At 31.6% G+C, this 14,491-nt stretch overlaps 1 protein-coding gene across 1 annotated transcript; it reads left to right on the forward strand.

The window, feature by feature from the left end:
* Positions 1-11,504: 11,504 nt before the first annotated feature.
* LOC105226871 (uncharacterized) lies at positions 11,505-14,488 on the forward strand. The gene has a single exon (XM_011205989.4). It carries the CDS (start codon positions 11,859-11,861, stop codon positions 13,857-13,859), a length of 2,001 nt encoding a protein of 666 aa, XP_011204291.2. The 5' UTR covers positions 11,505-11,858; the 3' UTR covers positions 13,860-14,488.
* The last annotated feature ends 3 nt before the right edge of the window (positions 14,489-14,491 follow it).

A 14,491-nucleotide genomic window follows, 5' to 3' on the forward strand; every position in this document is an offset into this window, starting at 1 on the left:
ATGTAATAAAGCAGTTTTAAATTTTAACATAGATTGTCTCTTTCCTTAACTTATATTTAATATATCACAACATTATTCTAAAATAATTCTTCCTCCAATATGTACACTATTGAACCTCGTATGTTTTGAAGTTACTGGTTTCTTAAATGGCGTGGTTATAGGCACTGGTGAAAATAGATATCTATTGAAGCAAACAAGAGTGTCATGATCAGATTTCGAAAACCGCAAATCATTACAAAAGTAATAAAATATAAATTTCGTAAATATTGTTATTCAATGTCAACATTTCATTTTTAATAATAAATAAATTTAATATTTGTTATCGACTGATTATTTTTATTCAGGTTTATATACAAGTACATACATCTCAAAATAACGAAATGTAAATGCTGATTAATCTGTTCGTTTCCAATTGAGAGATTCTTGTGACTATCACGTACTGAATTGCAAAATCGTCTCAAGTCACTAAAAATTTCTCTAATTTAAAGCCACGAATTTAGAGACTTGTGACTGTATCACAGTACTGAATTGATCCACAAATGATATTTTACTATTTTAGGCAAAAATTACAATGTAGAAATGTATTTTTGAAATATTTAATTTATAACGCAATGTATAGTATAAATAGGTAATTATTTCCAAGCGGAGCATGCTTTTTCATTAAGACTCATAACATATAGAATCCTTCTCGTCAATTGACTTTTTCCACAAAAATATTATTACTCTTTTATTTCTTAAAACTAGCCATAAAGGCGCCCCTTTGAATAGAATAAAGAGTTTTATAAATAAATACATTTTTACTAATTCATTACAGCATAAAGTTCGGGTGTATCCCAACATTTTATACACTCGCTATTTTCAAAGCTCAAAGCTGAGGGCATTAATTAGTGAGTCAGTCGATGAAAAAACATTGTACGTATAAATTAAGAAATGTTGGGAACGAATTCAATATTAATTTTTCGACTCAACTATGAATGGATCATAATCATATTTGATTTTGAGGAATACTTTGAGGAGCACGACATATGTAGATTTTAAGAATAAATTAAGAATTTTAAGTCTTACTTTTTTTGCTCATTGTAATGCACTTGGTTACAATATATTTTTTGAGAAATTGCTGAGGGCACGTAAAGACCATAGTATTCTCTAAGTGCTCAAAAAGTTTGGTGGAATCTGTTCTCGATAGGTCAAAATCAGTTGTAAGTCAAATTGGTTATCATCTCAAAGAAATATTTATATTAATTTATGTATATTCATAAACGTAAATAAGTGGCTCGCATAACTCAACGTGCTTTGCACAAATTTGGAAACATTGTTAACGACGAGCGAAAAATTAAGTTTTGTTTTTTATAGCACGTTTTGTTAACCTTCCGTAATTGGGCCATTTTGATTGGTACTCACTATATAACTCTATATCTATCGCGATTAGTTTTAAGTGATACAAACAATCATTAGCCGAACAAAACTATTATATTCTGTATCATTACATTGGAGAGTATAAAAATTAAATTTAGGTATATTTTTTTGTAAGAGAAATAAATGTTTTCCGATTTATTTTTTCACACTATATGTAAATGTCAATAATCAAAAAATAAACAAAAGAAAATAAAAAGATGTCGATGTCAATTATTTACTTCAAAAGCAAAACAAGACAATATAATATATAAACGAATTTTTTCGGCGACATATGCGGTGTCCAAGCCTTTCAGTTATATTACAATAAAAAATTCTCTGAAAATTTGAAATAAACCTGACCAATACTTTTATAATTATCCGACAATAAGCAGAAGCTTCTCTTTAAAGATCGTGTAAAACTTCAAACTGGTGCTACTGTGAAGACAAGTCAAAACCTTATTTAATATAGTTTTTTTTATAATATAACACAATTTACTTATACTAGAATCAAATCACTCGGGAGGCCGAAGCGAACAATTAAAAATACTTAAAAAAGTAATTATAAACCCAAAGGTGAATGTTGAAGGACGGTGCTTCACGGTATCGTCCAAAAGGTTTTAAAAACTTTTGAATACTAAAAAAGAGCCTTGACGAACCTTTACTGTGTGCATTGTATATTAACCCTTTCGGGACTACGGCGCCAATATGCCCCAGCAATTTTCAAACTTCTGTATTTTTATTATTTTTAAAGTAAACAAAAGTTTAGAAGGTAAACAAAAAATAACAGTAAACATCAGTACTTATATATGTAGTATCATAAGTGGAAGATAAATTTCACAACCTTGCTAAACATTCATCACTGCGATAACAAATTTTGATGATGGCACACCTGTAAGTTTCAAAGTAACCACTAATCGTGTTTTTTTCATTGAAGAAAATAAGAAATCTATATAAAAATTTGTCTTCGAAGTTTGAGGACTTATACAATGTAAATTATACCATTATACAATTATAAATGAATAAATCTGAACGTGCAACCAGTGGCGTCGCTAGGATGAGGCGAAGTGGGCCGTCGCCCCGAGCGCAACGTCTTGAGGGCGGCAAACGATATTCGCTGTTTTTTAATATTCAGAAAAATAATTCAACAAATTTTTTACAAAATTTATCATAAAAGATAAAGAGTTGGACACTCACAATGTAATAATCTGAATAACAATGAAAAATATTAATTTTTACTCGAATACTCTGTAGTCTTTGAATTTGTCTTATATCTTTTGGCTTATATCTTTCTTAAAAATAGTGAAAGAACTTAAAGATGCACTTTTCTAGCTTTGATCGCAGCAGTATCTTTACTTTTACTCTGTCGTCGCGACGTTTCACTCTCACAGTTACCCTATGCTTTGAATGTAACAAATACTTTTATTTCTCCAAATTTTCAAAAATGATATTTAAAAACTCCAATTTGGGCAAAAATTCCCGAAAATTGTGTCAAAAACGTGCAAGATATAGGGCGAAAATGGTTTTTTCTATGGCTTTTAATAAGATGTCTGTAAATTTACTATCAATTTCCTCAAAAACCGTATTGTGAGAATTTAGGAATTTCAGAATTTGCGTGGCTTCTAGTTCCTAAATTTTATATACTTAATATCGAATATATTTTGTAAAAATTCACTTTTGTTCGAACCACCTCATGGAACTTGTAGGTAAGTAGATAAAGGGGGGCAGCAGAACATCCTTGGCCCGGGCGCCCGAAGTTGTAGCTACGCCACTGCGTGCAACAAAAGTTTTATTTGACATTAATGATGACTGTATTGGGTTTCAATTGCTTAACACACTCTTTGATATATAAAAGCCAGTTCTGGATGTATTACAATGGCGGTTCGTGGGATGGATTCTAAATAAGTGCTTTTTGTTTCAAATTGTCATGGGCCAGTTTTGAGAAAAGTTCAACGCAAATAAAGAGATGGAACTAACACGCTTGTTGACTGTCTGGTGGGGCCGATCTTTGTTACCAGAACTACGATTTCGAACCCTCATCTCAAAAGTGCTGAAAAAAGTCTTTCATAAACTTGCCAATAAATACTGACATATTAGGACTATATGGCCTATGATGAAATTATGATTTCAGCATTTTCAAGTATACAGTAAATCATTTTTTAGCCATCTTTCAAAATATGCAAAAATTACTATAATTATTTTGGATTTTTAAATATAACTCCGTACCGAAAGGGTTAAATGGGGTATGATTTTTTCGATTGTCCATATCAACTAGACAGCAGTGTACTGTCTAAGCCTGAAATATATGATATTACCTTGATGTACCAAGGAGAGTTGAGAAAACTGAAAACCTAAAATATGATGTTACCTCGATATACCAAGGAAAATTGAGAAAACTGAAGGAGGCCCTAACAAAATATATGCCTTTTCTAATCATTTTCTGTGGTAATAATCAACAATACCAGTTATGTACAATTGCTAAAAAGTTATGAATACGCCTGATGACAGACTTTAAAATCGTTTAATATATGTCGCTGGTTTTGAAATGAATAATGACTAAAAATGTCCCTACAAACCAAACCGATTTAATTAATTGGGAGTGATCATCATCATAATCTACCTGATACCATCCATATAATTTGCCAAGAATTAAATAATTTATTGACCGCACAATATTTGTGTTAAATAAAATAAATAAATAAATATTTATGTATTTATCGTCATATACCGTGTTGGACAAAACATATTGGACTCATACTAATGAGGTACATTATCCTCTCATATTCTCGCAATTATCATTTTAAATATAAAAAATCACTCAGATTTGAAGAATATTACTTTATACGAAAAAAATTAAACATATTCAATATTCAGTGCGACAAAATATATTGGAATAATGATTGTTATATAATATTTTAGAGCATAATTATTTTTTTATTAATTGCTTCACTGCATCTATTTGACATAGAAGCTATAAGATTGTTAATAACTTCTTGTGGAAGGCTTAACCAGGCTAATTTTACAGCTTGAATAATTTTCTTTTTATCTCCATTCACTCCTTCTCTGTCTATCCTTCTATTTATTATATCCTTAAGATCTCAAGAGGGTTGAGATCCGGCAATTGAGCTGGCCACTTTAACATTAACATTTAGAGCTTCGACCCAAGAAAGCATCTCGTTCTCAAGGATGTCTTTATACAAATCGACCCTTAATGCCATTGATTCAATGAAGAGGTCCAATACCAAACCCGGAAAAACACCACCATACCATAATGCCACCTCCACCATGCTTAACCGTACCTTGACAGTTTCGGAAATCTAACTTCTTATTTTTTGGTTGGTGAACACTTCTCATTCCGTCTGAATATTTCAAATTAAATTTGATTCATCAGAGAAAATTATCCATTGTTTCACTGAAAAGTTAATGTGTTCCCGAACAAATTGTAATCGCTTTAATCGATTTTTTCTTGATATAAAAGGATTTTTAACTGCCCTATAACTTGTTAGCCCACCTGCACACGCTCTTCGTTGTACAGTACGGCTGCTAACTTTCAAATTTAAGGATTCAAACATGCCGGTAGCGAGACTTATCTGGAAACTTTTTTAATTCTCTAAGTATTTTTGAATCGTCTTGTCGTTTTGTAGCTTTGGGTCATCCTTCACGATGGTGAGATGGTCAAAGATATACTGTTCCTAAATTTATTTGATATAAAAAGTTTTACAAATGTATTTTTTTTTTTTGATACTGTAGGCTTCATAATTAATTGTTTTAATTGAACTGAATGTTTGTTTCCAGCCATGATCACTTTTGTAATTAGTAGAGTTTGAATTGCGTCACGACTTTTTATGTAAAGACACTTGGTTAAACTAAAATGAAGCGAGAATGCAAAATCTTCAGAAAATATACGTAATGGGAATTTCGACCTTTATTGCGAAAAACTGCGACTACTCCAATATGTTTTGTCGCAGCCAATATTGGGTAGTTGTAATTTCTTTTGTATAATATGTAAACTATTAAAAAAAATATAAGGGTTTTCATTGTTTCACTAATTAAACAATATTCCTTTATATTTAAATATTTTTTATATCCAAAATTGTATTTTGGTGTATACGATATACATATTTTAACCATTCATAGCCATTAGTTCAATATGTTTTGTCCGATGTCTACATACATATGTATACGAGTATAAGTTTTTTATCGTTAACGTTTATGTTTTTGTGCCTTAAATAGATTTAAAATACATTCACCTACAGTATTACGAATACACAAAACTAAAACAATTATTTCTGTTGTTAAAGACTTAGACTTAGTCTAAAACTAACTTTAAATTGTTTTTCATTGCAATTGAAAAACTAAACATATACGTATATACATACATATGTAAGTATGTATGAATATGTAAGTACCTCTATATAATATACATTGTAGATACAGTAGACCCTCACAAATTAGAACATCCAGAACCAGAGTTTTTAATGCATTGGACGCTCTGAAATTAGAACTTGAGTTTCTAATTTCTGAGAGTTTTTTTTCTTTTTATCACAAGGGAATTCCCATTCTTGGTTTTTATTTTACTGAAGAAAGGAAAAATAGAAAGGGAAATTCCCAAGTTATATATTTAATTCCTTTTTAGTTTTTGTTTTGCCATATTTTTGGTGTTTTTATCATTCGTATGTGAAATTTGATACGCGTGGACATATTTTACTAGACTCTACCGAAAACTAAAAATAACTTACTAAAAATGTCAAATAAACGTAAAAAACCACTTTATCTTTGGAAACCAAAGTAAAGGTATTGGAAAAGCTGGACAAAGGAGTTCAAGGGAATCGTCTAGCGCTAGATTTCAATATGAGCAAATCTGTCACCAGCTATGCCAAGTCAAATAGATCATCTATATTAAATGCTGTTTTCAACACTTATCAGGAAGCATCAAATAAAACTATGCATAATGCCGAATATCCGAAAATGTAAAGTCGTATTTATGAGTGGTTTTTAAAACAACGCGAAAGGAAGAGTACATTGACAGGAACAATATTAAAGGAAAAAGCTAAAAAAATTTTTTGGTGAAGAATACCCCGATAAAAATAAAAATGCATTCCGAGCAAGCGATGGATGGTTTACTAAATTTAAAAAGCAACACGGCATTCGTTTTATAAAAATTGGTGGCGAGATTCTTTGTAGTGATATTGCCTAGATCACTCCATTTATTCACAGATTCCATGCAAAAGTCACTGAGATGGGGTTAATGGAGTCGCAATTATATAATGTGGACGAAATCGGATTTTTTATAGTTGCCTTCCAGATAAAACATATGTCTCTGCTTGTGAAAAAAGTGCGCCTGGATACAAAATTCAAAAAGAACGAATTACAAATTTACTTAATTCAAATGCTGATAGCTCTCACAAATTAGTGCCCTTAGTTAATGGAAAAGCCAAAAATCCCTAGATCTTTCATGATTGGTTTCACAAGATTTTTATTAATAAAGTATGAGGAAATAATTTTGCTTTTAATTTCTTTAATTTTAAAATATTTTTTTGTTTACAGGTCATCTCAAAAAAATAACTTGCCTCCGAAGGCTTATTGATAACTGCCCCGCGCATGCACCAATTGAGCATCTTCAAACTAAAGATGGCAACATAGTTGCATATTTCTTGCCGCCAAATGTGACAGCAGCTGTGCAACCAATGGATCAAAATCCCATAAAGTTAACAAAACTTGTTTAAAGAAGTAAGTTACTTGCTGAAATAATAGCTGAAGGTGGTGCACTGAATAGTCTGCTTAGATCCCATTCCATCCGAAAGGCAATAATATTTCTGAAAAAAGCTTGGGATGAGATAACGCAAATAGTGATGAGGAATTCTTGGTCAAAGTTGTTAAATTGGGACTCTGACCAATACGACAACGATGATGATGTGCCACTAGCACAGTTGCTTAACAAAAAGGAGGGCTGCAATGAATCAAACTCTTTTAGCAGAAATTGATCCAAACAGTTTCATGTGTATTGATAACATCGAGAAATGGAATGAAGATGAGTTTGAAGATGGTACTGGTTATGACCTAAGTAGCGGTGATGAGTTTTCTGATAGCAGTGAAGACGATGTTGTTGATGACACACCAGTTATTTCAAATGCTATAGCTATTGAAAGCGTTAACAATTTAATAAATTGATGCAACAAGAGTGAATTTTCTTCCAGTAAGCACAAAAAACAAACAAATATTACTGATTATATGTCAAACAAAAACTAATTTTGAACTGAGCCCTTATTCTGAATTTTTAATTAATTTCTGAAATTTTCAGTTGCTTTTTTTAAATAATTGTCATGTAATGGACTGAATTGTTATGTTTTTAAATAAAATAAGAAAATAAATAAAAAAATGTTTTATATAGTTTTTGGAAGTGGCTTAACTCTTAGTTTTATTATTTACGTTAAAAAAAACGTCCAGAAATTAGAACATTTCGGACATTAGAACTACCCCAAAAACAAAGTGGTTCTAATTTCCGAGCGTCTTCTGTATTATCAAAAGAAGTATGTACTCGTATTTATAAAGTAACTAAGGAAATTTTTATTATTAAACTCTCCCTGAATAAAATATACATACGTACATATGTATTATATGCATGTAACTACTTCAATGTTCATTATTTTATAGCATGTACTAACTAAACATACATACATACATATGTATATATGTGCATATAGGAATATGTATGTATGTATGTATGTACATACATATGTATATCGTACTTTGCATACTTGCAAATACCAAATTATTTGTAGTGTGCAACTTCATATTCTCCTATGTATGTAATGTGTTGATAACCTTTTGCAACTATTACGAAATACATTCAGATATTTGACTTTGTGAGCGTTATTAGAAGAATTTCGCACTGATTAGTCTAATTTATTATAAGTTAATTTCTAACAAACAATTAAAACAATACAATTTTCTTGTATGTAAACGTATAACGATCGACGGATTCCATTATTATTAATTTTCTTGCCTATTAGATATATTACATATTTCCATAAAAATCTAATAATAATACCTACAAATCAAATTCTGTTAATGTTATCTTTTTAAACACCCGCATGTGGCTGTTGTATATACATAAGTACAGTATGTATGTAATTATTTAAATTACTCATTGCCTATATGTACATATGTATATACAAACCATATACTTATATATTAATGTGGATATGTATGTATGTATATCAATTACCGGTGGATAATTTACATACATATGTGTATATGTAATCATATAGTACAGATAATGAAATATGAAATATATCCCCATATCGAACATATTCATAGAATATTTACACTTTTTGTAGTATATACTTACATACATACATACATAAATACGAGCATGCATCCACATCAATTTGTGCATATGCGAATGCATCTACTCATGCACATACCCAAGCAAATTCATGCATACATAAATCCAAATGTATATGGACGTAAATAAGTATGTACATATCTAAATTCAAATGACTTTAAATATAAATACACTTATGTGTGTATGCACGCATAAACGTTCGGATGTTTGTATAAAGATTTTTGTTGTTTGCACCAAAGAGGGGAAAACAAGACCCGACTAAGTGTCTGGCATAACCGCCAGAGCTGGCGACATTCTGTCTGCTCCGATCATGCGTTGTTGCCACATTTTCGTGGAGCTACAATTGAAAATACGAGTTTCTTTACACAGCAGTACTCATTGGCACTTGTCTACACATACCATTACAAGTATTTGAATGAACACGTACCCGTTTTTGTGTGCATGTGTGTAAGTGTACATGTGTTCATGCACACGCCGCCGCGAAACACGAAAACAAGTTTATCTGTAAATGCTCAGTGTCTGAAACAAGAAATGATGTGATAAAAAGAAACTAGCAACGTACATGTATATTCATCGGGGGATTGATTTGTTTGCCTTTTTAATACAATTTAACAACGTAGGGAACGAGTCATAGCGGCCGTTACCTCAGCACCGTGAACGAAACATGACAACAGTGTACGTTTAGTTTGATTTGGTTGGAAAACCTGTTTGAAACAGAAAGAACATTCGTAATACATTACTTGCATATTCAGAAGCACGGATAGACGCTTACGTATGGACATGGGTCTGTGTGCGTATTTATGTGTTAGCGGACATATGTACGTATACAAAGGCATATGAGTTCGTGTGTGTACTTTCGGGTATATTACTTGCACGTTAGCATGTAGGCGTTTTTTATGTCGTTGGTATGAAACAAGTACCCACACAATTATGAATATACATAAGTATTTATAAAAATTTTACTAACATACATCATCTCATACATACACATATCTGATAGCACAGGGACAGATAGCTAGTCCCAGTATAAATTGTATACATACATACATATATCTGCATTATATTTACATGTATTACATGTATAGTACAATAATTATAAAATAAATGCGGATCGTTTCACATGCTTTATGTTTACGATAATATTCATCTGAATATAACTTTTGAGATGTTTTTGCACAAATGAATATACATACATGTACATATGTATGTACGTACGCATAAAAACATACTACACGTACATGTGAACATACATAAATTTATATTTATATAAAATAATTTTGCATATACATAATTTTAGGTTTCAGGCTCCATTCATAAAATGATACTTTATTTGGTCTCACATTGTCTAAGGATCATATCACCAGCGAAATAATATAATATGTAAGTATATTATTAACTCATTTTAATGCTGACTTTAAGTTAAATTATTATTCTTGGCCGATTCGAAAACGATTTAAAATACATATAGTATATGCGGCTTCTAGCGAATTTTGAACCTGGTTATAAACGTTATCTCAATTTTCATTAATTTTTAACTTATTATAGTGTACCAATATGGAGCATGTGTTAAAATGCACAGCAAGCAAGTATAAGTAGATCTTGAATTCTTTGTTATTCCAACATACTTTTTTGCATTATTACATTTTTGACATGAAACATATTGCATACGCATACTTCATATTTAAAGACAGACATTTTGTGAATATTAACTTTGCAAAAACTACCTTAAAATCCCAAAATTGCATTTTCTATTTGGAACTTTTTTTCAAGAAATTTAGTTCTAAATTAGAGGGCAGTGAACTGCTTCGATAAATTTAAACATAAGCCCTAAAGCGCGAATATTAACATATGGGCATATGAGCATTAGAGACACCAGATTCTGCTAGTATTTGTTAGAATAAAAAACGGAGATGTTTTTACTGCCGATGGTAGCAATTATTACTAAATTTTAATTCAGATTGTGAATTTCGGCCAGGCCTTTTTAATCTACATATGTATGTACATAACATGGATAAATTTTATATTATATGAATATATGAAATGCGTTAATATTATATATGTACATACATACATGCATACATATGTTTGTACATACATTTATATGTACATATATGTATTTATATACTTATACATCTACTTAGCATGCATGTATGTACATACAAACATATGTACATATATACGTCGTAGAAAAACTCGCTGATGGTGCAACCTGCAAAATTTTGCCTTGGTGACAATAATTTAATTTTAATATAATTTCTTTAAAACTTTAGTATACATATATCAGTTTCGCATTCACGAAGTATTTATGCACGTGTTAAATGTATGGATAAGCGTTGTCAGAGGTTATTAATTAAAAGGATGGCCAAGTCAGATCAAAGACTTAAGAGTATGTACATATGTATGTATAGTATGTACATGTATATTTGTACTGTAATTTTTATATACAAATTTACCGCCATAATGTAAATATACACACATACAAACGTGTGAATGGATGTATGTATAAGCAAATGTTTATTGCTTGCTAGTCAGCGAGTTCTTTGAAAAATTAAATCTTTGGCTGCCTTTAAAATACAACACTGGACACGTTCACCTACACATATTCATGACATGACTCACAGATACTAAACACATAAGCACTGCTCGGAATTGGGAAAACACGTTCTGACTATACAATGTACAGTGTACACTATCTACATATGCATATGTATATACATTTGTACGTATTTGAACTAAAGCAACAGTTGAATTGCCTTTGTATTGGTTAGAACGACAAATGCTTACTTGCATCGTTCACTTGTTCCGTCCGCTATACTTCATGACTGTATGTAAGTATGTATACATATAAGCGCCATGTAGTTACAAATACATAGAAGATGAACCGAGCCAGAATGTCTGGCAAATGCTAGAGCAATTTTGCTGCTAATCGTTTAGTGTGGAAAGAAGAAACGGCGCAATCGAACGTGTATCGTAGAAAGTCGCATTTTTACATACGGGAATATAATAATTTTTGAGAACAATAAAAGGTTATCGAGCGGTATAATTAAATTGTGGTTGTCCAAACGTTGTATTTTTGGATGATAAAATCTGTTTTAAAATTATTAATGATTTTTATATAATGATATCTAAGTCAAATAATACACAAGTGCCAACAGCAGCAATAAATATTTTACAAAACACACATACAACAACAAATATGGCAAGTAATGGCGGTGCGAACAATCTCACAAATAATTCGAAAATGGGTTCTCGCCGAATATTTACACCTCATTTCAAGCTTCAAGTATTAGAATCATATCGAAAAGACAGCGATTGCAAAGGTAATCAACGGGCAACGGCCAGAAAATATAATATACATAGGAGACAAATTCAAAAATGGTTACAATGTGAATCGAATTTAAGATCTTCAGTTGCAAGTATAAATCATAGTGGCTTAAAACATCAGTTTCATAACGTTAATCAACAACAACATCAGCAAGGGCCAATTATGATCCCAACGAATAGTAATAGTCAGTTTGGCTACCATCATTTTGAAAGTAAACCTCAGCAACTGCCCTTGGACACAGCCAGACACAGTGTCGCTACAAATTCTACAACAGTGCCATCAATACCAGTTGTGGTTCCATCAACGAATGCATCAACACAAGGGGTCTATGCAGCGGCGAACTTGGCCGCGGTGGTGGCGGCCGCTGCAGCAGCGGGTGCTATAGCTATCGCCAGCACTTCGACTACAAATACATCGTCACCACTATGTCAGACTGTAGTAAGTGGCAACACTGCAGGAATATCGTCACCAATTCTTCATACTCACCACCTTCAGCCTCACCACCACCATCATCATCATCATTACGATACACCATACACTCATGCCTCTTCAAATATGTCTATACCGATACCCGTTCTAACACATATTTCCCCGCAACACCATCGGCATTACCCATACAACTTACCTCCGCATACCCATACACTGTTACAACCACAATCTCGGGTGTCAACAATACCGTCATTAATGTCGTCAACTTGTCTACCTGTGACTGTTTTGTCTTCAACTGACTTGGCTTCTTCAGGTTCGCCACAAACCAACATAACGGCAGAGGAAGTCCTATTCGAACGAAGTGAGGCAATTAATTCAATTGAATTGAACGAACGTGAAGCGAAAATTGTTGTGGATAACATTGAAGATTGCTGTGGCCGCAAATCTTTAAATAAATATCCTCAAAGTGCATACATTGAAAATGGAAATCAAAAAGAATATGCATTGCAAAACTATAACGCGACACAAGAATCATCAAACACACCGTGCCTAACTGTTACGCCAATCGATCTATCTATTGGCTCTCGACGTGAGAATGCTGAGAACATAAATTGTAGTTTAAGATATTTACCAAGTACTGATGATGTGGCTGAAAATAAAAACGAGAATGTGGTCGATTTGACTTTTAGGAAGCGGAAGGTTATTTCGAGGAATGATCAACCAAACAAACACATGAGAAATTCGGAAAATAATTCTTCCATTTTATTAACAAAAGTTAAAGAACCTAATGAAAGTGATGATGATGATGACATCGAAGTTGAAATGGAAATTAAGTCACCTCCTCCGAAACCAGTAAAATTATTTAAACCATATCTCCTTGACGAAAAAGATGATAAATTTGATGAAAATGAGGAAATTTCAGAAAAAAAAGTTTCCGATGAAAACGAGAGTTGCATATCTTCACTATATAAAATAGAGAGTGATGGAAAACCAAACAATTTTAATCTGTCAAATATTCCCGATCATAATTTTCATGTAGAGAGTACGTACTTTCAAAGATGCAAGCCGTTAAATCTTCCAAGTGCCTTTCATAAGACTTCAATGTCAGCTACATCTCCCGTGATTCCATGTGCCGAAGGGTCTCCTGTTTCAGGATATGAGAGTTCATCTTCAACATATAGCGAATCTTCATATAAAGAGGAGTATTACAGAATAAATGAAAAAAGAAGCTGTAGTATTGATCTGCAAGTACGTGCAGTCTGTGAGAATTTGACATGCCAAGAGAATTGCGTTCGAAAATGGTTAAATCAAGACACAAACTCAAACCCACCGGCAACTAATGCTTCCATTGTTTTGTATGCCTAAGTTTTTTAGATTGTAATTTGTAATCATTTACATACATTATTTTGTGTATACACATATGCAGCAAATTTTAAGTAATGATTATTTAAATTCAAAAAAAAAAAAATGGAAAAATCAAAAAATCTTTAGAGAGATTTATAGAAGGCTGTATATTGTATTTAAAAATTATGGCAATAACTGTAAACATATATATAATTATATATTTATCTTTATAATCCTTTAAGTGGATAAAATTTATTAGTATCTACGGATGTAAATAAACACCCAAATGGGTAGTTTTCGGTAGTTGTAAGCAAAATGTAAAACCGTGACATTTAAAATGCAATAATTTTGAGAGTTAATGTATCAACATATCAATATTAAATGGAATAAAATTATTTAGGATATAAGTATATTTTTATTTACCTACACAGGATATGTATCACCGGTTTTAAAATGTCAATTAAAAAGTGGCTTAAGAATTAAAGCTTTAAATCAAATCGAAAATTTACAAGGAAATTTATGCATGTCATACGTACTCATATAAGATTTGTAATTTTTTGAAGTTATTTCTAAACTTGTATAGCTAAAGTTATAAAATAAAATGAGCTGCAATCAAATAAGTATAATAAAAGTACAAAGACTTAACTATATTT

Source organism: Bactrocera dorsalis, chromosome 4 (genome assembly GCF_023373825.1).
Source record: "Bactrocera dorsalis isolate Fly_Bdor chromosome 4, ASM2337382v1, whole genome shotgun sequence".
Taxonomy (NCBI): Eukaryota; Metazoa; Arthropoda; class Insecta; order Diptera; family Tephritidae; genus Bactrocera; species Bactrocera dorsalis.

Bases quoted from the DNA above. Each gene is read 5' to 3' on its own strand.
- LOC105226871 (XM_011205989.4), top strand. From the start codon at position 11,859: ATGATATCTAAGTCAAATAATACACAAGTGCCAACAGCAGCAATAAAT.